Raw genomic sequence first — 24,191 nt, 5'->3', positions numbered from 1 at the left:
TTTCTTTTAGGTGACTGTTTGTAAAATCACTAGTATCTATAAAAGTCCAGTTATCTCCAAAGAAAATAGTGGTGGGACACATAGACAAACAATTCAACTATCTACTTTGCAAGGATTTTGAAAGGTTATCATCCATCCCTTACTCCAAGAACCTGGAACTCTAGGAACCCCAGGGACAACCAGTGGTTTCGCTTTCAGTACTTTTAAGATTTTATCACAGAGCCTGATTCCATCAGTTCACAGGATAGGACAGGTTAGAAGGGACCACCTGGTCCAACCTCCCTGCTTAAGCAGGGTCATCCCAGAGCACAGGGTATGGAATTGCATCCAGATGGATCTTGAATATCTCCAAATAGGGAAACCACAACCTCGCTGGGCAACCTGTTCTAGTGCTTGGCCACCCCACAGACAAGTTCTTCCTCATATTCTGGAATATGGATGTGGAACTTCCTTAGCATCAGCTTAAGCCTGTTGCCTCTTGTGCTATTGCTTGGCATCACCAGGAATGCCTGGTTACATCCTCTTGGCACCTCCCTTCAGACACCTACAGAAATTTACATGGTCCCCCTCAGGTGCCTCTCAAGGCTGAACAGGCCCAGCTCCCTCCCTCAGCCTTTCCTCGTAAAAGAGATGCCCCAGGCCCTTGATCAACTTTATGTCGCTAAGGTCGTCACTCCTGTGCTACCATCGCTGAAGTCAAAATCACTCTGGTGAGGGTCCCAACTTGCCAAGGGGCTTTCCTGTGGTCTTTAAAATAACCTCTAAAAAGCCGCAACTCCAGGGATTCATACGCTGCTCAAGATCTATCCTTGACACAGCCAGTGCTTTAAAGTTCTACGCTCGCACAACGGAGGACGCAGAACGAGCGCCTCGGCTCCCCCCAGCAAACCCCCCCGCTCCCAGCTCCGAGGACGCTCAGGGAGCCGGGAGGGGCGAAGGGACAGGGCGGGACAAGGGGAGGTGGCACCGGAGGCGGGAGCTCAGCCGAGCCCCGCCCGCCGGCGCTGGCCTTCGCAGCCGGGAAAGGCCGGGAAGATGCTGGAGACGCTGCGGGAGCGGCTGCTGAGTGTCCAGCAGGACCTCACCGCCGGGTGGGTATCGCCTACGGCACGGTGGGGCTGGCGGGGGGAGCGGGAGAGGGGCCCGCGTCCCGCAGCCCGGCCGGGCAGGGGGGGAAGCAGGTGACCGGGGGCCGGGGAGGCGGGGACTGGCACAGGGAGGGAGGAAGAGGAGGAGATTGCGCAGATGGGAGCCGCTCTCGGGGCTGGTCTGTCACCCGGGGTGCCCTCCTGAGTGCGGGGACGGGCTGGGAATGCGGCTCCAGGGTCCCGATCCCCCCGTGTTCCCGCCTGGGCTGGGCGGCTGATGGCGGGCGGGCGAGTCCGGCGCTGCCGCGGCGGCTCTGGGGAGCAGGAGGAGGAGCCGCGGTGCCCGGGAAGCAGCTGCGGTCAGGGGAAGGAGAGAGAGGAGAGAGAGAGGGACAGACAGACCGCTGTTGTGAGAGAAGATGTGAATGGGGTCAATTAACGCGCTTGAATTTTTTATGAAGTTACCGACCTTCAAGGTTTCATGGATCGGCGTAATCCCTTAAAGAGCATTTCTGGGCGCCACTTGGCGTGTGGAGAAACTTGCTCTTCCTTGGAAATGAGTTACCGTCCCTTGGGGGAAAGAAGCGCAGGACAAGCGGGAGGAACAGCCCCACGCTTGCACTAAAAATTAGAAGGATATTCTTCCTGCGATGCCTAAGAAGGTTTATTTGGGTAGGCCCCGTGTCGATGCTGTTTTTAGTACAAGCAGGTGGCCCGAGTGAATGTCGCTGGAAGTCAGCGAGTGGCCGGAGGACAAGGTCATGCCTATGCTGCTGAACTTTTGGCTCATGGTGAGCCACAGGAGAGTATCGGGTTGTAATAATTTACTTTTTAAAACTGTGTGGTCCTTGGCGATGTTAAGGCTGCCTTATAATACCCCTGTGGTAAATTTTTATGTATAGTGAGTGTATATTTATATATATAGTCTGTGTACCCCAGGAACTTGAAATAAATACTTGTTATCTGTCTCATCTACCAACAGCAACTGAATATTAAACTGTCTTAAAAATACAGACAAAAGTATTGCTTTATATCTGTCTGACTTTTTCTTTGGCTTCTCAGAGGAGTTTATATCTCAGAACAGTGTAAGGGTCTTTTGAAAAGGATGTTTCTCATATGGTGAAAGAGGACAACAGAAAGGTCATAACATACCAGATCTGATGGCCATTTAACTCTGTGTTTCCGTGTTTGTGTTTTCCATATTTGCTGCAGAGATATATTTCCATGTATTTTGCTTTCTTCCTGATGTTCAAATGTTTTGTTCTGAGAGCAGTCCCTGATTGCATAATGTCCATCTTTGTGTTTTGGCAGCTCCAAATGCCAAATATGCCCTTCTTCCAGTGTCCTGTCTTTACATGGTATTTTCATCTGCAATGTAATCTGGTGGGGTTTTTTTGCCATCAGGAACCTGTATCTCAGAACCACAGTGATAGAGGCTGTGGAAGGCATCTTTTTTTTTTTTTTTTTTTTTTTTTATTTCCCTTTAGTGTCCTCATGTAGCCAGAGAACAAGTTGACCTGGTTTGCCCCCTCTTTCTTCCTTGACCATGCAACCTAATTTCTTGGTGTTCTGGATTACTCTGTTCTGCACCCTATCAAAGTAGTAATAGAAGTAATTTTGTGATGTTGAGACTTTAGCTTAAAGTTGTCTAAAAGAAAATATTTCTGGTATCAAGTTGTGGCCAACTTGTTACTTACGCATAAATACTTGCAAAGTAGAATAAGTTGAATTTCATGAAATTGCGAGGGGGAAGGTTTTCCAGAGCTTCTAAGAAAATATAATTTCCCAAAGAATGTGGGAACATGTATGTATTGCTGAAAAAGATTAAATCTGGGTTGTGTAGTTTAAAGAGAGCAGTTTAGAGTTTCTGTGGCTTCCTTCCTTGCACAGTTGTGTCTGCTGTCTAATTCTGTGTCCTGTGAGCAAGGTACTTTGCCCCATTCACCTGTTAGCAAGCTTTTGCAGGAGGAGGAAAAACAACCAAGTGGAGCAGAAGCGTGCTGCTGTTTCAGGCTGGGCTGCATACTGGGGAACATGGCAGTGGAGAAGGGAGAATTTCACAGCTTCCTTCAGCAGTGGGCATCCTCCTTAGTGCTATGTTTGTTGCTGCTTGGCTTGGCTGTTACAAACAGCTCTCTGAGCAGGAGTGGAGACCTGTCTTAGCATGTCTTTTCTCAAATTGTCAACCACCTGGTGTGCTGTAGAGCTTTGATATTTCTTTGAGTTCCTGGAAAATAGTGGTCAAGACTGGGGGAGGGATTTGACTACCCCTCAATGCAGCCTGAATATCTGTCCATATATTAGGTTGTTTCTCAGTCCCTGGGTCACTTAGGATTACGGATCTCTCTGTCATGTCTGGAGGATATCTTTGGCTGTTGTAGCTCGTTTCCATCTTGCGTATGTCTTTGTCATTTATTTCTTCCTGACTTTTGCTGTCCTTGACTGCGACTGCAAAGGGCCTAGAAATTGAGGACAACTATTGCCTGGGTGGTCAGGGAATAGCCAGCAGGTTTGGTTCTCACTGTACTGTGTCAGCCTGACTAGCATATACAGGTTGTCTGAAAAAGAGTGGGAAGAGTTGAGGGGGAGGGTTGTTTGGTTGATTTTGAGGTTTTGGGTTTTTTTGCTTTTGAGGAGCAAGACACCAGTCAGTTTGAAATGGACTGTGTGTGAAACAAGCTCAGATACACAGCAGCACTGTGGTGATGCTGCTGGAGGTTCTAAAGCTGGCAGAAGAAAAGTTGTGCTTGTGCTGATTTTGTGTTGGCAGACTTATGGGAAGTGGGTACATGTGTATGTGTGACTGTGATGCTTTTCCTTGTTTTGAGAACCTTCCTGTAAATGGTATTCCTCAGGGCTGGATTGGTTATTTCTATGCAGGTCTTTAATTCCTGTCTGGTAAGGAAACTGTATCAAGAGATGGATGACTTGTATACACAACTCCCATTAAAATTTTCATACTGAAATGCCTGATACACTTCTACAAAAAAATCATAAGATTTAGCAGCAGTGTCAGTGGAAATAAATTCTTGTGAGGGTCTCCACAAAACAAAGTGAAATTCGATTTATTTGTGAAACAAGCTGTAATAAAATTAGCTGTAATAGACTGGAATTAACACATTATGTGTTCAAACAATTCATTCTCTGTTTTTGGTGTTGTGAATGTCTGATGGATTTGTCTTTTGATTCATAGGTTGAAGACTTTGGGCGACAAATCAAGAGATGCAAAGAAAAGCAGGCAAAGGTATTTCTGAATGTCTTAATATATAGCATTAATACAAGATATTCTTGTTAAGGAAAAATTTGAAGTGGCTCGTATGTATGAGCCAATTACAAGAACATTTGCATATAATTTTACAAAATACCATTTTGACAACAGAGAAGCTTAACCAAAGCATGTTTTGCTTAATACAGCCTTCATTGATAGGCCTAAATAATTTCTAATGACTGTCAATCACTTTATAAATTACTATTTAAATTAAATGAATATGCAGTGTTATTGTAGTACCTTATAGAAGATTCAGGTTGCAGTACACTGAACTGTAATTGTTTACAATCTCTGTGAATCTTACGTGCTAAAATTTTAACTCAGGGATTTTTTTTTAGTGTAAAAGCAGAAATAGGAGCCTTTTTATTGTGGAAAATATGTGTGTAATGAAATAGTTCAGTTTTCTGTTTCAAGAAGTTTTGAGAATTGTGCTTGTTTGGATATTTTTCTTTCATTGTTTTGGGGTTTTTTTTAGTCTTCTGCATGTTAGTTCTCTGCTCATTCTTCCAGACTGTGTAAGCTACAGGGGAAGACTACTTGATGTCTGTAAATGACATCTGTGAGAGTTACTTTTTAAAATCAGCTCAGATATGCTTTAGTGTAAAGCATGTTCTTATTAAAACATACTATATAGACACGAATTAGTTTTAAAACAAACCAACTGCTAAAAATAAAGCATCTGAAATAAACTGAGAATAAGTTCTGAATCCTGATGTTTTGGATATATATATATATATATATATATATATATATATTCTTAGCAGAGGACCAGTTGTATGGACAAGGCATGGAGGCTAAACTAAAAATGGATGAAGGTCTGAATAAAACAATGTTAGGCATCTCCTTTTCTGTGTGTTTCCAGTCCATAATACTTTGGTTCTTCTGGTGTACTGTTATAAATATCCGTTGCTTTTTGAGAAAAGCACTATGTGAACCAGTTGAAGCATCAGATGCAGGGAGATGCTGGGTTGGCTTCTGCTTTGCTGGTAAAATTCAGGGACAAACACAGTAGCTTGGTTGTTAGGATGGCTGAGGGCATATGGATGGGAGCCAAGGAGTGGTCAGTAAGAGTGATGTTGCAGTGGGAGTTTGTCACTGACCCTCTGACCAGGGAGAGAATAATGCTTTCTCCAAAGAGCTTGAAGAATCCTCTGTATCATTAAACCGCCATTCTTGTGGTGACCTTTAGCTTCCAGCTCCTGAAAAGACTACCCATCAGTATGCAGTCCAGAAGTACCCTGGGAGAGTTTCAAGGGTAACTCCTTGATGCCTCTTCATAACCTCTTTGGCATGCTGAAATAGCCTTAGGAAAGCCAGAGCTCACCTGGAATTGGCATTTACAAGAGATGTCAAGGACAAGAAGAGCTGGTAGCCCTGCATTTATAATAAAAGGCTGAAAGAAAACATGGGATTGGTAATGAATGGGGTGAATTACAGCAAATATAGAGGTTGTTAAGTTATTTAATGCCTTTGTGGTTTCACTGCCTTGTGCTTAGTGAAAGGGGTCAAGGAAACTGATGAGTAGTGAATGAAGATAAATTGAAGATACTCAATCCATAAAAGCCCATAGGACTGTATGTGACAAGAGGTATCTCATGCAAATCAAGAGGTACAAATTCCATGTTTCCCTGGGAAGAAAGTAACCCCTGTAACAATGCAGACTGGGGCTGACAGACTATCTGGAAGTAGCTCTGCTAAAAAGACCCTGGAGTTCTTGGCAGACAGCAGGCTGAATGTGAGCCAGGGACATGCCTTGCAGCAGGGAAGGCCAACAGCTAATGGGGCTGCAAGCAATTCCCAGATGCAGGGATTGAGGAAGGTGATTGTCCCCTGCATTCAGCACACCTTAGGCTACCACCTACTATGTCCACTTTGGTCTCCAGTTTGAGAAAGGTGTTAATATTCTGGAGTGATTTAGTGGAGGCCACCAGAATGTTTGGGGCAGGAACTCTGTATGAGGAAAGGCTGAGATGGGCAGTTCTTCAGCCTGGAGAACAGGTGACTTCTGGGAGACCTAGCAGCAGCCTGTCGCTACATGTGAAGTGGTTATTGAGGAAACTGGTGTGTGGTGGGAACACAAAAGGGGATAGGCATAAGTTGAAACAAGAAATGATCAGACAGGAAAAGCTGAGAAAAGCTTCCCAAGGAAGCTACTTTGATCTCATAGCTGGTTTTAACAGGAGATTGCAATAGAAACTTCCTGAGGTCCCTTTCCACTTCACTGACTGTCACTTTTCCCTTGCCTTAAGGACAAGAGGATTCAATTTGTGGTAGATTTTATTGGGTATTTTCCCATTCAAATTGTTTGGATGATAGTGCGGAACTGTGTATTTGGGTGATCTTCCAAGAGACAAAGTTTAGATGACATCAAGATCTTTGCATCCTTAGAAGCCCTGCATTATTAATTTTCTATAACTTATAATAAGATGTCTTTACAGTTCACGCTGTTAATAATGGAAGTGTATGCATAGAATAGGAGATCGTTAGAGCATTGAACGGGTAAAGGTTCTTTAGCTTAGTATTTATTTTTAGTGTAACATATATTCGAGTGCAATATCTGTATTGCGGGACATGAACTTGTGTAGTAGCCTTTTTTTTCAGAATAATTCCGTCCCCTTTTTCAGGTTAAAATGATATTCATCCTGTGTCTTTGTTAATGGTACTTAGAAATTATTTAATAAAACTTGTTTTTAATGGACACAGTTGAAAAGAGGTAAGAATCGGCTATCATTAAACAACAAGGGAAAAAAACAATCCTAGCTTTGGCATAATCTTGTAAGATAGACTGTGTAATTAATTTTAAACCAAAATTGGCAAAATGTTTGTGAAAGTAGGAACAGGAGGAAATATTTCTGGGCTCAGCATATCTGTCAAGTGCAGATATGTGTGCCTACATTTTTTATAACAACCTTCTATAATAATTTTGTGCATTTGCAATTTGTTTTATAGAACTGTTCAGTGTTTGCCAGAGTTTTCTGCTGGACTGGAATTACTAAGCAGGTATGACCTTCCTTTTCTTTATTAGTGTTTGCTTCTTTTTTTAGATTATAAAAATCTAATTTCTAAAAAAAGAAATTAGAGAAGAAAATCAAAATGTTGCTAATAGGGTTTTGGTTGTTCTGCAGTTAGTAGTATGGGAGTGGTTAACAAATGATAAATGTGTTTGTTTAAAGCTTGCCCAGTCCTGAAGTGCTGTCCTGTTAATGAAACTGAAGTTCTGGAGGAAAAGCCACATTTGAAAGATGACTTTAGTTCATGTCATAATGCAGAGGGGTGAAGGAGGCTGGCACTGCACCCCCAGTCTGTGGTTTCATAACTTAGACATATTTGATATAATTTCCTCTGTCTTTTTTTTTTCTCTTGTTCAAAGGGGTATATATATGATTACATTTTTTTTCTTTTTCTTAAATTGAGTTCTGATGATGTTTAAGGCATGAATTGTCTTCTAAGTATTGCTGAGTCCATTTAACCTTTAATGTCAGTTATCAGGTAAAAAAAATGAACCACTTTTTCTTTAAAAGACATTATTTCTCACTGCATATTTGTCTTGGCAGAACAGTAAGTACTGGAAAGAATTACATAGCTCTTTAAGCTGTAATTTCTTGTAGTACCTGTAAATATAAGCACAGTGATATCCATGAATTCCTTTGTAAGGAGAGTGCAGTAAGAACAGTAATTTTTGTTCTCTTCAGATATGAAGATGCTTGGGCTGCCCTTCATAAAGGAGCCAAAGATTGTGCCAAAGCAGGAGAGGTAAGAAAAATTAACAATGCCGTGCATGAAATATTTTAAAATGTGTAAAAAATTTTAAACTAAAATTTTTAGTACCAGCCTACAGGGTTAATCTCAGCCCTGGGTAAACATCCGCACAGCCTTGTTCACTCTTGCGAACAACAATGTATTGCAAATGTGAAATAACAAACAACGTGATTCAATGTAAACAGTTGCAAAGATGATGTATGTTACTGTTGTAGCTCTTTAAAAGTGGGGGGAGGGGGGATGGCTGTGAAAGTACAGAATGTATTTGGGGTTGAGGCACCTTAGTGTTTTGTATCAGGGCAGGGCTGTGCAGCTGACACTGCTGCCCACTCCTGGTGCTCAAAAGACAGCAAGATTGGCTTGCCCAGCCTAAAAGATTTGGGAAGTCTTTGTACTTTCTCCTAATTTCATTCTCTATTCCTGCCCTGGAATCAAAGTGACAAGTTGTGTGGTTTATTTGTGGAATGAAGGGAAAGGAAGTATCCTGTGTGTTACCAATGAATTACTCAGCACCAGCCTTTCAGTTTCAAGCCACATTTAAGGGCAGACAGTGTAATCTGGGTGGCAATGATACAGAGCAGGGCTGAACTATGGAGTCCTCTGTCCAGGCTGAAACCTTCACTTTGGCCAGGTGCATCCTTCCTGGCTCTTCTCTTTATTTAGAGACATGTCTGTATCTTTTTATAATGGATGAATAACTGACTGTGCACTTATGGTAAAAAAGAAAGTCTCTTTTATGTTCTTCTTTCTCTTGCCTGATGGTATGGCCCTGCTTTTCCCTGCATTCTAGTGAAAACCTCTAGGTATTGGAAATGGAGTTCTTCTTTCCAGTTTGGCATGTTTTGCTTCTCATAATGTTCTTTTTTTTTTTTTCCTAGAAAATCTCTTAAATGTGGTCACAATTTTATAATACTTGCTATGGTTTGCTTTAAAAATTGTAGTTTTGAAAACAGTGTGAGGTTTCATATATATTAAACTAACATAACCTTATCTCACGTACTATGGTTGCTTGGGAAAATGAGAATGAAAAACTTCCTGAAAGATTTATATTTTCCATTAAATTCAGATATTTACTTCACACGCTACTCAGTGTATGTATTGCTTGCAGTTTTGTGTTTTACTTTTTTTATAAGAGGGGAAAATAAAAATTGTCAAAGCAAAGAAGATTGACTGTACTGTAAAAGACCTAAAGGTTCACTTGTCCACAATCCTATTTCTGCTTACTTGTGCTGTCTTATTTATAAATGTTGAATAATGTTAAAATTTCAAGCTTTAATTGCAGCTTACAGTCTTACCATGTTAAGTGGTAGATGCTAACTCCAATTAACAGTTGTATGTACAAACTTGTCCTTTTGGGTGATTGTCATTTCAGCTGCCTTCAGTTATCTTAAGGCTGAAATGTTTGTGGTGTTCGTCCCTATCTCATGGTGGCTTGTTTTGGTTTTTTTGTTTGCTTTACTGTTCAACTTTGCAAAAGATAGAAGCTGTTCTTTTAAAAGAATTGATCTAAAGTGGTTAGAATTGTAAAGTTGAGAGCTTTTTTGCCCATGCTCAGACTTTTTCAGTTTCTGCATAAAGATTATAAAAATTTAGGAATTCAGAGTGCAGATACAGCCACAGGCTGTGATTGTGTGCAAGAGGAAGAACGGGTAATGGAATTAAGAGCAGGGAAACAATAATTGAATAATCTCAATTATATATAAAGAGAACATTTTTTACCTATTATGTCTTGATCCTGGTGTTTTTCATCAAAACAAGAAGCAAAATTTTGAAGCAGTGTATAATTTTCTTATCTTACATAATAAAAGTTAGGAAGAATGAAACAACAAGAATTGAGCTAATGTAGAAATGTGTGGATAAACACTTGGCACTACTGCAGTTTATCACAAAAGCAGAAGAGCAGTATTGTTATAAGGACAACTTTAAAAAACTGTAATTCCTTTTACTTTATTTTCTAGACTACAGTAATTTCACGAATACAAGCCGCACCAATTTGACTAAGATTTTGCTCCTAAACCGGAAATGCGGCTAATAATCAGGAGCGGCTAATACAACCTCAGAAGTGCCTGCCAGAGTGCTGAGCCGAGCAGCTGCAAAGTCGGCATTTTGCGATTGTTACAAATCGCTACTCTGTTGCACCGCGGGTGGAGCCTGGCTCCCTGTAGGCAGCACGGGGGGCGAGGAGAGAGGCGGGAGAGCTCTCTTTCCTCCTCTGCCACAGCCCAGGGGAGAGACGGGGGGGGGCCCGGCGCCGCCATTGCCGCAGCCCGGGGAGGAGAGGGGGGACCCGGGCCGCCCCTACCGCGGCCCGGGGAGGGGGGGGGGAAGCCCGCGCCGCCATTGCTGCGGCCTGGGGAGGGGGGGGGGAAGCCCGCGCTGCCATTGCCGCGGCCCGGGGAGGGGGGGGGGAAGCCGGCGCCGCCATTGCTGCGGCCCGGGGAGGGGGGGGGAAGCCGGCGCCGCCATTGCTGCGGCTCGGGGAGCCGACGGGAGCCCCGCGGAAGCCATTGCTGTGGCCCGGGGAGCCGGCGGGAGCCCCGCGCAGCCATTGCCGCGGCTCGGGGAGCCGACGGGGTGCTTTGTCCCCGCCCGCCGCCGCCGCGGCAGGAGCGGGGAAACTCCGTCCCTGCCCGCCGCCGGCGCCACGGGCGCGGGAAAGCTCCGTCCCCGCCCGCCGCCGCTGCCGTAGGAGCAGGGGAAGCTCCGTCCCTGCCTGCCACCGCAGGGCAGCGCCGACCCGGGGTGACCGAGCCCAGTGGCAGCGGCGGCCGGCCCCGAGCGGCAGCGCCGGGCTGGGCCATCTGGCCCTGTCAGCGGCCCCTAGCGGGCCGAGCCTGCACAGCCTTAACTCAGCCAGTAAACCCCGCCCTCCCGCGGTTCTGTTACTAATTGCACGCAGGTCCTCGCTGCGAACGACAAAGCGGCTTATATTCGGGTGCGGCTTATCTATGGACAAAAACCGAAATGTTTGCCAACACCCAGAGATGCGGCTTATACTCAGTGCGGCTTGTATTCGTGAATTTACTGTACTTTGTATGTGCAGAATTTTCATTTTTAATGTTAAGATGAAATTGGTATGACTGGCAGCATTAAACTCTTGATCTAAAAATGCCCAAAATTGCAGCACTGCAATCTTGTTATTGTGCACTAGTGCAACACTGCTGCCAAAAGTTCAGATACATCTTGTTTACAGTTATTAACATCCATAAAATACTTCCTGCATTAATTACAGTAATTTCACGAATACAAGCCGCACCAATTTGACCAAAATTTTGGTGGAAACCCGCAAGTGCGGCCAATATTCCGGGGCGGCTAATACATTAACAAAATTCTAAAAGCTGCCAACACGGAAGTGAGAGCCCGCGGCAGCCCCAAGCCAAGCTGGAGCCCGGCCGGCCCCGGCAGAGGTGGGAAAGCCTGGCAGAGGCGGGGCCAGCAGTGTGGGGGGCGGGCGGCAGAGCCTGAGCCAGCAGGGCGGGGGAGCCCGGGAGAACTGGGGCTAGCAGTGCAGGGGAGCATGGCAGAAGCAGGAAGACCGGCGGGTGGGGCTGCCTGGCAGCGGGGGAAGCCCAGCAGAATCGGGGCCAGCAGTGTGGGGGAGCCCGACGGTGCGGGGGCCTGCAGTGCCGGTCAGGGCGAGGAAACGCGGCGGCGGTGCAGACAGGAGGGGGTGGCCGGTGAGCCTGGCAGCGGCGGCGGCAGCCCTGCCGGCGGCGCGAGCGAACGCGGCGCGGCGCGAGCGAAAGCGGCGCGGGGCGAAAGCGGCGCGGGGCGAGCGCGGCGCGGGGCGAGCGAGGCGCGGCGCGAGCGAAAGCGGCACGGGGTGAGCGCGGCGCGGGGCGAGTGAGGCGCGGCGCGAGCAAAAGCGGCGTGAGCGAATGCGGCGCAGGGCGAGCGCGGCGCGGGGCGAGCGAGGCGCGGCGTGAGCGAGGCGCGGCGTGAGCGAACGCGGCGCGGGGCGAGCGAGGCGCGGGGCGAGCGAGGCGCGGCGCGAGCGAACGCGGCGCGGGGCGAGCGAGGCGTGGGGCGAGCGAGGCGCGGCGTGGGGCGAGCGAGGCGCGGCGCGAGCGAACGCGGCGCGGGGCGAGCGAGGCGCGGCGCAAGCGAAAGCGGCGCGAGCGAACGCGGCGCGGGGCGAGCGAGGCGTGGCGCAGGGCGAGCGAGGCGCGGCGCGAGCGAAAGCGGCGCGGGGCGGCCGGCGAGCCCGGCGGCGGCGGCAGCCCTACCAGCCAGGCGAGCGAACGCGGCAGCGGGGCGGTGCTGACGGGAGAGGGGGGCCAGCGAGCCCGGCGGCGGCGGCAGCACCACCCGGCCAGCCCCGCCGAGCCGTGGCGCTGAGCTGGGCCACCCGGCCCCGTCGGCAACCATGAGCGGGCCGAGCCTGCCTGGCCCCGCCCCGAACCAGTAAAGCCCGCTATGCCGCGATCCTGTTACTAATTGGCCAATTTGTGAAAGCTGCGCACGGATTCTCGCGACGAACGAAAGTGCGGCTAATATTCGGGGTGCGGCTTATCTATTGACAAAGACAGCAACATTGTCGAGGCACTGGGGGTGCGGCTTATAATCCGTGCAACTTGTATTTGTGAAACTACTGTAATATAGAATATAAACAAATAACATCCATAAAGTTCTTCCTGCATTGATTAGTATAGAATGTAAAGGAATAACTTTTTGTCACATTTTTGTTCGGTTCATTTTGATATAAATATTCCATAGTACAGGGGATTTTTTTGAGCAGGTTGCATATTTACTTACAAGTGGCAGTGCTGTAAGGTTGCTGTGCTGACCTTATGCTTCAAAATGTATTAATTATAAAAATTAGTAAAGATGCTTATAAACAGGTACATAAATTTGCAGTTAAAGATCTGTTTGTTGCAGCTGGTCGATAGTGAAGTTGTGATGCTTTCTGCACATTGGGAGAAGAAAAGGAACAGTCTGGTGGAACTGCAGGATCAGCTTCAGCAAATACCAGGATTTTTAGCAGATCTGGAATGCCTCACAGCAAGCCTAGGTAAGTTCCTATAGACAAAACATGCATTCAAATCAGTACAGAGGATTAGACTAAAGTTCAGCTGTTGTGAATGTTGTGATTATGAAATTTAATTTTACTTTCTGTAGTAAAACTGTAGCTCTTAAACAATTTTTTTAAAAAGATTAACAAGTAGCAGTGGTTGATCTCCCAGAAGTTAAAGTTTTGTATGTGTTGTTATTAAAAAAAAAAAGACATGTTTGAACAGGTAAAAAATGCTATTCTTGAAGTCTTGTTAAATTGTTAAGATTTTTGATAGTTTGAACACTCATGTATATAGCTGCTTCTTTTGGAGTCTGTAATTTTATAGAAGAATGTTTAAGCTTATCATTTGGGATGGGATGGGGGAAATTTACCTGGCTAGGACCACTTTCAAGGCAGAAACCTTTGGTTTTGAATAATTGTTGGTTCCAAAGCTAACTTTCATAGTTTGAATTAATGTAGAGGCTTAAGTTGCTCTGATATCCAGCTTTTCTATAGGTGAATATTAATGCTGCCTATTAAGATTAGCAAACACCTCATGTTTGTTAGGTGGATTGTAATTTTTAAAACTTTACCAGGGTTTAACCTGTTCATTTTATTTAAAAGATGAAAAAAATGAATGCTTTGGTGGACTAATTCTGGAACCTCTCATACAAAACTGTTGATCCACTGTTGAAAATTAAATTAGGAAAAAATTTTGGGGACTTATAGTCTCTGAAAATCTCTACTGTTGCTGAGCCTTGAAATGGGCAGGCAGCATTTGACAAGCAGCAACCCTGTATGTCCACAGTACGTCTCTTGATGCTTCCATGAAAATCTATATGGGGTGCATCAAATTAAAACTTTGAAAAACTGCTGTCTGCTCATGGATTTTAGGTAGCTAAGTTCCCCAGGGACTGTGCCTGCACTCCTCTTTCTTACAGCAGTTGGGAAGCATGGAGAAATTCCTCATGTGATTGTAGCTCTGTTTTTTTGTGGGGTGGGCTGGATTTATGTACTGACATAATGTGAAGAAAAGGAGGGTTCTTTTCTCTCTTCAAGGGCTAATTTCTCATTCTGCTATGGTCAGTGGACATGCACAAATCAACTTTTGTTCCTAGGTAGGCTAGTAATAACTTTGCTATTTATTTCTGAACCAAGGAATGCATTCTACTTTTTATTACAATTTTCTTATACCATCTTGTCTGATAAGCCTTTATCATCTATGCTAACCATTTAGTATTGGCTGTTTAAAAAAAAAATTCTAAGGAAGTAAAAGTTCAAATAATGATTTATTAAAATACTGGGTTTAATATTATCATGCAGTCCACTGGTAGCCCAAAGAAACAATGCAATAGGAAGCTGATGGAATTGCCTTTATAGTTCATAACTGCAAATGCTGTAAGTCTTGATGAATTAGGGCTACTTTCTGATTCCTAATACTGCTTTATGAACTAGAATTAATCCCACTCCAATTGTAGAATTTCTTGGAGAGAATATGTCTTTAGATATGTAGATACTGCAAAAGTAGGATTTAAGGAAGCATTCAGCATCCTGCTCAGGGAAGCTAATGAATTTTGAAGTGTACTGCTAAGGTTCTGAGATTTGAAGCAAACTTTCTAGCTGTACCTTTTGTGTCGGATTTAAATCCAGTTTTTCTCCTTTCCTTTTTTTTTTTTTCCTTAAAGATGAAATGTTAAGAATTAACTCAATACGTGTTTCAGAAAGACTGTTCTTGTACGTAGGTTACAGATCCCACATAGTTGAAAATGTTTTACTGGTGTTACTGGGATGAAAATAAGGCTGGGGATGTAGTCACAGAGATAAAAGCCTTTACCTCTTAGTCTTAAGGGTTTTTTGGTTTTTTTTGTTTTTGAAGTGAGGACTAGATGGGTATGAAAATTCATTGGGAAAACAACCTTTTGCACTGCTTAGGAGAAGTATCCTTGTTTGTATCTTGAGTAAAAGGTCAGTCTTTTTTTATTCCAGATTGTGCATCAAGTATGGAAATTGCCATTCTCTAGCTTTGCAAAATTCAGTCTTAATTTTTGCAGAATTTGCATTTATCTTTTACTGAGAAAATCAGGGAAAATGTTGGGAAGATTTATGTAAAACCAGAGAATTTGCATAATATTGGGTGAAGATAGCTATGTTCAACGGGGAATTTTTCTCCATAGTCTGCAGGGCACAACGCTTCAACAGAGGGGGTTGTTGTATTAGGTAGAGATATATATATATAAAAGGCATACAGTTTCTGCTGTAAACTTGGAAGTGTTTGAGGGTTGAATACGCAAGAAAAAGGATCCTAGTGTAACTGCTGTGTGCTTTCAGCAAAGAAACTGCTTTAACTTCATGTAAGTGGTATAATGCTAGCTGGGTTTAAGATCCTTTCTGTAAAAACAGATAAAAATTTACCACTGAAAATCTACAAAAAATTTAGTAGATCTATCATTATATAAAGTTTTTTCTTTTTTTTTTCTTTTTTTTTTATTGCAGCTGAATTGAACTCTTCCTGTCCATATATGTCTTTTACTACTCATTTTAAGCTTTTAGTAATCTCTACCCCTGTGCTTCCATCCTTCCATCCTTTCTACTTTTTCCCTTTTTGCCTTTTAGTCATAAAATAAATGAGCTTTGTAGAAATGCCTTTAATACTTCTGCATGGTTTCTGTTGAGTGGCTGGAACAGTGTAGGAAAACAACATCTAAAGTTAGTGGAAACCTGTTTTCTGACATACAGCTGTTATCTAGCCATTCTAACAAATTTTCTACTCATACAGAACTACAGATAACATAGGTTTCAGTTAGAAAAATTATATGGTAAATTTAAATGACATACACTTTAGAAGCAAAGTGTTTTCTGGATAAAAAAATCTGTGGTCCTTGATTTCTAGGTAAGTACTTTAATACCTGATGGCTGAAAAGGAAAACTGTATGCTGATGGAAGATAATGAAATGTAACGTCATCTGAACTTTAAATGTACTTCAAATAATAATTACAGTTTCAAATAATGTTGTTACACTTGTGGTAACGCAAGAAATACAGCCCAAACTGCTGTAATTGGAGTGATGTGACCCAAAGAACAAGGTTTTGATTTTTTTCATCTGTCTAATGAAAGATACTATTTCTACCAAGTGTGGCATATTGCTGCACATGAAAATTCTTAATCTGAAGGTAAATATCTTCTTTAAAATCTGAAAGAGATTTAGAGGAGATGGGGTTTTTTACAGCCTAAGTTTCAAATTGATTAAATCTGTTTTGTTTGGCACTGCCTTTGTATGCACAGTGCATATATTCTCTTTTGGGTAAGAGAGATGTTAATTCTCAGCTGTAGCTGGTGCTGCTGCAATGGAGCATGTCTTCAGCTTTTTTCTTTTTTAATAAAAATAAATTTTTCTTTCACTTCAGAAAGGAAATAAAAAACTTCTGAAACCTCTGTTGCAGCAAAGCAGGATTGTTGCCTGCTGGAGAGATCTCTAGTGTCCATTCCTGTTCTTCAGGAGCATAGTGTTTCCTGCAATTCCCACTAGAGGCTGCTCAAGTGCAAGTGATAGGAATCAGCTGGTCTCTAGAATTCACTTTTCTTTATCCTCTTTATTTTCCTGTCCTTTGTTGTTGTCTTTTAATATTATTTCAACAACAAATACAGCATAGCAGGTGGGGGGGGGGGGGGCAGGCATTTAAGTGGAAAAAACAGTGGTTGATAGATACCTTAGTAAATTATCTTCAGCCCTGCTGTGTTAGAGAATTTTGCAGATTAATAAAAGAGCAATTATTCTGAAAAGCAACTTAGCACAATACAGGTATTTGGATTTTAATGCACTTAGAGAAGTCCATTTCTTAAAGAAAAAGGGCCTACCAATCATAATTGTAATCATGATATTACATTTTGAATACATCTGGATTTTGTGAGAGAAAATTAGGTATATGATAAACAATGAATGTTCCATATCACAATAGGTAGAACTGAAAACAGTTTTTCCCTCAAACTTTTTTCTTCATTAATTGCTAACTGCCTTTTTTTTCCCCAATCCTTCCCCGGCCCCCCGCCATCCCCAGTGATCTGTATGCAGAAAAATAATTTAGGGAAATATTGGCTGATTATATGATTCATGTTCCCCTTTCCTACTGTTGTGGATCTTCCTCGTTAGGGACTTTAAAAAATGGTGTTAAGTGAAGCCGAACATATAAATATGCAGCCTAGGAAATTTGCTTAGGAAGTCTTAACTTTTGCTTTTTTAGGAGAACCACAAGGATGACTATTTGTAATGGAGCAAGGGCTAAAGAAGTTGTAATTACGTATTGTCCAAGATAGGCTTCAAGTAGAATGGCCAAACCAGAGTGGAGGATTTGACTGATGTCTTCAGCGTACTGTTTCCTTCCCTTGAGCATCTGAAATACATCAATTCTGGCTGCCATTTGTTTGTAAAAATGTGAATTATTCTTGCCCTTGCAATTTACCTTCCCTCTGGTATTGGAGATGTCCTGGCAAAAAGATGAATAATATTCCTGTAATTCACACAGTTTCATCCCACAGTGACCAGCTGGTTAGGGTTTGGGAAAATAGTTTTTCCACTGTGGAGTCCTGAGGAGATACATGAAATTTGTCATTAATCACTGTCAGGGAGAGTGATCCTTTGATGCAAGGTTCACATGGGTTAATTCAGATGAGGAAGGACCTCAGGAGTTGTCTAGTCCTGATTTCTACTCAAAGCACTGTGAGCTATGAGATGAGATCAGTTTTCTCAGGATGTGTCATAGACAAGATCTGTTTGAAGTTGAGACTGAGCAATTATGTTTAAAGATGAGATTGAGATATGTATGTAAAATCGGTAGATTTAATCATGAAATTTACATATGTATGTAAAATAGGTAAATTTCTATATTTAGCACTGAGTAAAGGGTCTGTCTTCAGAGACATAAATATATGTTCTTTTATATTACCATGACATCATGGGAAGGTTAAAATTCTCTCTGTATGCTTTATTTTTGCTTCATTTGAATAAATGAAGATTTGACCTGGCTTTGGCCAACACAGCTTTATTTCTTGGATTGGTACTATGTAGGAAGTGCTAAACTGACAGTCTGCTCAAGAAGGAAAAGTATGAGTCCTGAATGCTTCTCCTCCTTCAAATACAGACCAGGAGCCTGTGACACCATGATGTTGGGAGAAATAGAGTGGTTCAGCGTCTTACTACAAGGGAACCTCAGATAGATATCCCTTTACCGTGGCTCTGCTTCCACTCTTTCCTGTGGGATTTGGGCTGAGATTTGTTTATCTTTTGGAACCATTTATATGCATGTAATTATCACCATGCTAATTATTTACCTTTACAAAAATCCTGTTTCTGTTCAGGTGAGTTGTCTGTCTATTGACGGAATTTGACATTCACACAAGTCTTTCTTACAGCCCAGCTAGAGGCAAACTTTGAGGAAATGGAGAATCATCTATTGTATCTTGAGGAGCTATGTGAGCAGTGTGAGTTGGAAAGATACAAATGTATGCAGAAATTACAGCTGGAAAACTACAAGAAAACAAAAAGGTAAATATGACAATTGACATAAATACAAATTTTCATACAATATGAGCCTTTAAAAATTGTTTTTTATATATATCATCACTTTTATTTTCATCCTCTAAAGAAACAATAATCTTTGACAGGATGTTGCAAATTTGTAGTAGATTCATTGAATGTCTTAGAGATGAACAAAGACTTCATGTGTTTGGAAAATTATTGTGATGTTGTTAAGATGAAGTCGTTTGTTATTCTCTGGAAAAAATTGGAATAAGTAATCCCTTGCCCTGGTTTATAGATTCTTTTTTGGGTTTTTTTCCTTTGTACCTGTCAGGTTAGGGACTGAATTTTCCTCTATCTTCCTTTCATTTCTATCAGTATCCAATCCTGTAAGTACCTTTCACTCTGTATGAAAGGTATTAATCTCCTGCCATTCTCTTAGTTGTAAAAGCAGGGCATTAATTCTTGGAATCAAAGTTCAACTTACAGCAGTATGTGTGAAAGTTCAACTTTCACCTCAGGAGCTTCAGGTTTACTTAAAAGATAAGTAGCAAGAGAAAAATATTAAGCACTTAAATAACTTAAACTGTTGACTTTCTTGATTTTTTTATTAGTCCCAGTGCCAAAAATAACCTAATCTAAAGAGATTAGAAAAGCAGTATTACATTCATTATATAAATTAGGAAATGAGGACTTGAATTGAAGCAGTCTGTTAAAGAGAGTGTCTAACAGCCTGTTCGGGAGGGGTGGGTAGATGTGGATGTTGACTGACATAGAAATAACCAGGTTACTTGGTCTGTCCCCTGCTGTTAGCCAGGGGAAGCACTCTGGTACCCTCCTTGCCTCCTTGATTGTGGAAGCAAGTTTGATACGTGTGGTAAGATCAGAACAATTCCCTCACAGTTCTGGTGAGGATAAGGCATTCAAGTGTGGGACTATGCCAGACAGCACTGGCCACATTTTGCTTAGCTTATCTGTGTTCACCCTCCTTTCTATTTTTGTAGCTCTTTTTGTTTTTTTAAAATTCCAGTCTCTTCCCAAAAGATCTATTCACCCCTGACTACTTTTTCCCTACTAGTTCTCAGTTATTATGTAGGGAATTTTAGGTTTCTATGGTGTTACAGATACAGTTACTGAAGGAGTGCTGATGTTGCAGGTTCTACCTCTCCAGTACCTTCAAGATCCCCCCTTGTGTTTTCTGTGAAATTTTGCTGTTTCTCACCTAACTCCCCTTTAAACACCTGTGAAATCCAGTCATCCCTCATGGTGCTATCTGTGGCTTTTGTCGGTATCGTACCTGTCACATCTGGCAATTTCTCATGTCATGTCCTTTAGTTTTTCACATCCTGTTCAGTTGTCTTAACCTCAGGCCACGGCCTCAGCAATGGTCTGTAATTTTCCTGCAGCCTGATTCTCTTTCCCAGGTCAGGGCAATTCCATATTCTTTCTCCAGGAAGAGTCAACAGCAGTCAGTATGGCTGAATATTCACTTTTTCAGACCTGCTTGAGTAATCTAAAATTTAATAATTCCAAAATTCTAAATATGTGCTATTTAACCAAATAACACAAGTTTAAAATATGTATAAAGCAACAGGTTTGGTCCAGTGTAATAATCTTTCTACATTTTTCTGAATGTCCTTGCTCCCTTTCTCCTAGCTGCTGCTTTCAACGTCAAAATAAAATGTTAAGCCATTGCCTGCTCTGCTTAGCAGCATCTAATCAGTTTTATAAATAGAATGCTAAGCAAGCTACTTAGTGTAATTATAAGCTGATTACCTTTGGTCAGACCTAGACAAAACAGGAAAAATGCAGGTAATTTCTGGTAGATCATTACCACTCTATTTATTTAGGTAAGAAATTAACTGCTAGCTCATTACAGGAAGGACATTGCCAGTGTAGGTGCTTGAAGAGCGAGCATCTGGTTAACTTGATGTAAGTGTGATTTGTGGTGTATGTTTGGAACTGTCTTCCTCTCTTCAGTGCTTGGGGTTTTCACTGTGATACCAGCTGAAAGATTCAAGGAGGTGGGGAGGGATCAGGAGTCTATGCTCTCTCTTTAGCACAGAAATTACTTTCAGGGAGTAAGTGATTTTGTGTCTGAAAAAAAAAAAAAAAGTCATGTGTTTTGACAATATAGGGATGAAAACTGAGATGAATATGAACTCTAGAAACTCGGGTTATTTTAAGCATGTAACAAAAGGTAATTTTGTTATAAAATCACAGTAGAGCTTAGGTTAGAAGCTAATATATTTCAAATCTTTTGAAAAAATCCTATATGAAAGGCTTAGAAGAAGGTGCTTTAGGTCAACATTAAACCTATGAAATGCAGCTTATGGTAACTATGGGAACTTATTTTAAGAAATAGGTCTCCCTGTTAAATACAGCAACTTCATTTCAGTTCTAACATCGATTTTTTTTTTTTCCTTTTGTCATTGTCTTGAGTACTAATTTCAAAGTAAATTCATCAATCCAGGATCTTTTCCAAGTTACTTAAAAACCTGGTGTTTGGGGGGATTAGTTGGTTGTTTTTTTCTGTTTTTTTTGGTTTTTTGTTTTTTTGGGTTTTTTGTGAGCTTCTCTGAAATTTTAACATTCTCTTTCTTGTGTTTGAATGCATTGATAAGGGTAGCAGTACTGTTGTATGAAGTCTAGATTGCACCCTTGTTTTCTCTGGTTAGTCTCTCTGCAATTGTTTGGATGTATGTTAGCATTAAACCACATCATTTTGTTTCCTTTTTTCAATCAAGCACAATTCTCTCCTTTCTTTCATTCTTCTACTGAGGATATTCTGATTGCAGAAAAGTTTGTCTCTTTAGTCTCACGTGGCCATTCATGCTTTCCCAAGTGCAGTGTCCTTTAGGAAGCACTGTCAGGAGCTCACTTTAGTGTCATCTTTTTATGTGCCCTGAATGGCAGCCTTGTGGTAAGATAAATGGTTTCTGACCTGAAGCTGTACTTCCTGTGAAGCTCTTGGTATCCATTTCAGAGAGATCACACATTTTGAAAAATAGCAACTCCTGATTGTTTTGTCAATTAAAAGGATCTGCCCAAATGCAGCATTTTGTAGGAATGCATTGGGAATAGCAGGGAAATGGAAATGAGTGCATAGATTTTACTGTATGTTATTTGACTTAAAACATAACTGTCTGAATGATAATTTTTTTAGAATGTCTTTTTTAAGAACCCTCTCTGTTTTTCAGTATTTGTCAGCTTTGAGAACAGACATAGAAGGAAAATAAATATAAAAATCTGAAGTCCAAACTTTAATGGGACTATTGTTTTTCCTTTTTGATGTTATTTAAACAAATGCTTTACTTGAAGAGAAAATAAGTTCTTAAATTTTGTATTTATTCCTAATTTTTTAATTTTAGAGGTTTATATGTTGTCAAATAAAGTGTAACCTCATACTTTCATAATTAGCACAGTAAGTGAGGAGTTGGACAGATTGTCATAGTGCATTACCATGCCTTGATGGTGCTTTAGGGCTTCAGGGGGAGGAGAGTGTTTGATTTACTTTCACATTCAGAAGGGCATAAAATTTATGGCAACTGCATTGTGTAGATTAGAGATGTGTGTGAGAATATGTCTTAGTTACTGTTGTTTTCTTCTGCAGGCTATCCCTCTTTTTAACTGCTCTGGGAATAAAAGGAGCAGTAAGGGTTGCTGGATGTAGATACAGTGGCTTATCTTAGGCCTGAACAACATAAACATTTGAAAAGTAAAGACAAAACAAACTTCCTTACCTGTAGCTCTTGTTTAGATCCCATAACATTCCTCGAGTGATAGGATGGAACAGTACTCTGTACTGTACAGCATCCTCAGTGGTGATTCCCTTTCACTTGGCAGTGATACATTTAAATTTTACCTTCATAACCCTTTCAAGCTTTACATGTAATTTATAAAATCTACTTTTATATGTAAAAAAACCCCAAACCAGTATATATGCCCCTTTGTAGCAAATGTTTCAAGCAAGTATATTTTTCCTTCTAACATTATGTGTACTGTGAATTATTTCTGTGACCTCAGCTACATGTTTAATAGTTCTCATCAAAGTGTAAATTTTCATGCCATGCTCTTTTTCATCAGTCTTCTAGTGGTATAGATTTGGAGCTGCAATCCCTCTGTGTAACTGGGTACCTAAATAAAGATTTTTGCAAGATTAGATGCAGAACTTTTTTTATCTTCAGGGCAGTTTTCATGGCAGATGTGCAGTGGATGACTGGCTTTGAGTTTTCATTAGGCATTGTATAAGTTTCTGTACTCACATTGCAAAGATGTTTTCTATCCTGTTTCATGAATTTGAATACAGCACAATCAGCAGCAAGTGTTTTCATGGTGATAACTGGCTGGAATTAATTTTATGGCCATCAGTTGTTGCATTTCTTTGGGCAGACACATGGAAGGAGAATTCCTCTTGATTGTGAAGAGACTTGCATAAACTTTGGAAGAGTTTCATGGGTAATTTTGCTTTCTTTTTTGTAGTTTGAAAGCTCTGAACTTTCTTTAGTTTGTTATTTTTATTTATTTGTTTGTCTTCCTATTTATTACAGAATACTATAATGCAAGAACTCTTGCATTACAGTATTCTGCATATGCCAAGCCCAAAGGAGTATGCTGCTTCATTATTAGTGAATTTTACTCCCATCAGTGCTCCCAGTATTTGGAAACATTGGACGAGACTGAACACACAGCAGATTTGAAGACTTGCAGGGGTTTTGGCAGTTTTTTCTCTTATTTGTAGAGTGTGAATGTAGGGTATACTTTGTCACTGAAGTTGATGTAATTTTGCCCTTTCTCTGGTGGTCTTTGCTTGATACAGAGCGACAATGACATTTGCTGCTTACCTTGTCCTTATAGTCTTGTTTTCTTTCAAAAAGGCAAATAAAAGACTTTTTTCTTTGGCTTTTGTGACCTGTGGTAAAAGACTGAATGTTTGTGTTGGATCCTCTGTATCCTACGGCACCTTTTAATAACATTCTCTAGAAAATGTTGAAACACTATGTCAATCCTGCATAATTTATCTCTACCTTTATGTGGTGCTTGTTAGTGGGCATAATCTGCAAATCCTGTCAAGCTGTTAATACCAGGCATTCTTTGTCCAGACTTGCTGTACCAATAATAGGAACAGATGGTTTAGGACTGCCTTAATCATCATTTTGTACTCTCCCTCTCTTCAAAAATGCATTATTTATATGTGTAATTAATTCATTGTGGCTAGTGGCAGAAGAACAGGGCTTAGGTGCTTGTCATTACCGCACAGAAATTCATTCTCTATGTTGTGCTTCCTGATAAATTCTGTGTTTCTTTGCTATGGATTATTTCCCGTGATCTTTAATGACTCCTTTCCACTTACATTGAAAACCAATTCATTTAAAAGTAGTTTAAAAAATGTATTAAATGCATTAATTGACAATGCTTATGTGAGGGAAATCTTACATTCCTCTGTCAAAGGGACGTGTTGTGGATGCTTGAAGAGATACCAGTTGTAATTTCTCTCTGGCACAGTTGGATTCATGCTGTATGGAACCACATTCAGCATTTTAGGTGAAGATTGCACATGGAGTCACAAG

At 41.6% G+C, this 24,191-nt stretch overlaps 1 protein-coding gene across 2 annotated transcripts in view; it reads left to right on the top strand.

Annotated features, from left to right (window-relative positions):
* The first annotated feature begins 967 nt into the window (after positions 1-967).
* Positions 968-24,191, top strand: part of DTNBP1 (dystrobrevin binding protein 1) — a 65,473-nt gene continuing 42,249 nt past the window's right edge. The window contains exons 1-6 of one of the 2 annotated variants that reach the window (XM_033077279.1): positions 968-1,091; positions 4,282-4,332; positions 7,306-7,356; positions 8,049-8,109; positions 12,994-13,126; positions 18,516-18,648. In XM_033077279.1, coding sequence (XP_032933170.1) covers positions 1,036-1,091; positions 4,282-4,332; positions 7,306-7,356; positions 8,049-8,109; positions 12,994-13,126; positions 18,516-18,648 — 485 coding nt within the window. In that variant the 5' untranslated portion in view covers positions 968-1,035. Of the gene's footprint in view, positions 1,092-1,248; positions 1,268-4,281; positions 4,333-7,305; positions 7,357-8,048; positions 8,110-12,993; positions 13,127-18,515; positions 18,649-24,191 lie in introns of those variants that run through there. The other variant, XM_033077287.1, reaches the window with a different exon arrangement.

Source organism: Catharus ustulatus, chromosome 1 (assembly GCF_009819885.2).
Source record: "Catharus ustulatus isolate bCatUst1 chromosome 1, bCatUst1.pri.v2, whole genome shotgun sequence".
NCBI lineage: Eukaryota > Metazoa > Chordata > Aves > Passeriformes > Turdidae > Catharus > Catharus ustulatus.
This window is presented reverse-complemented; position numbering and strand designations above follow the sequence as displayed.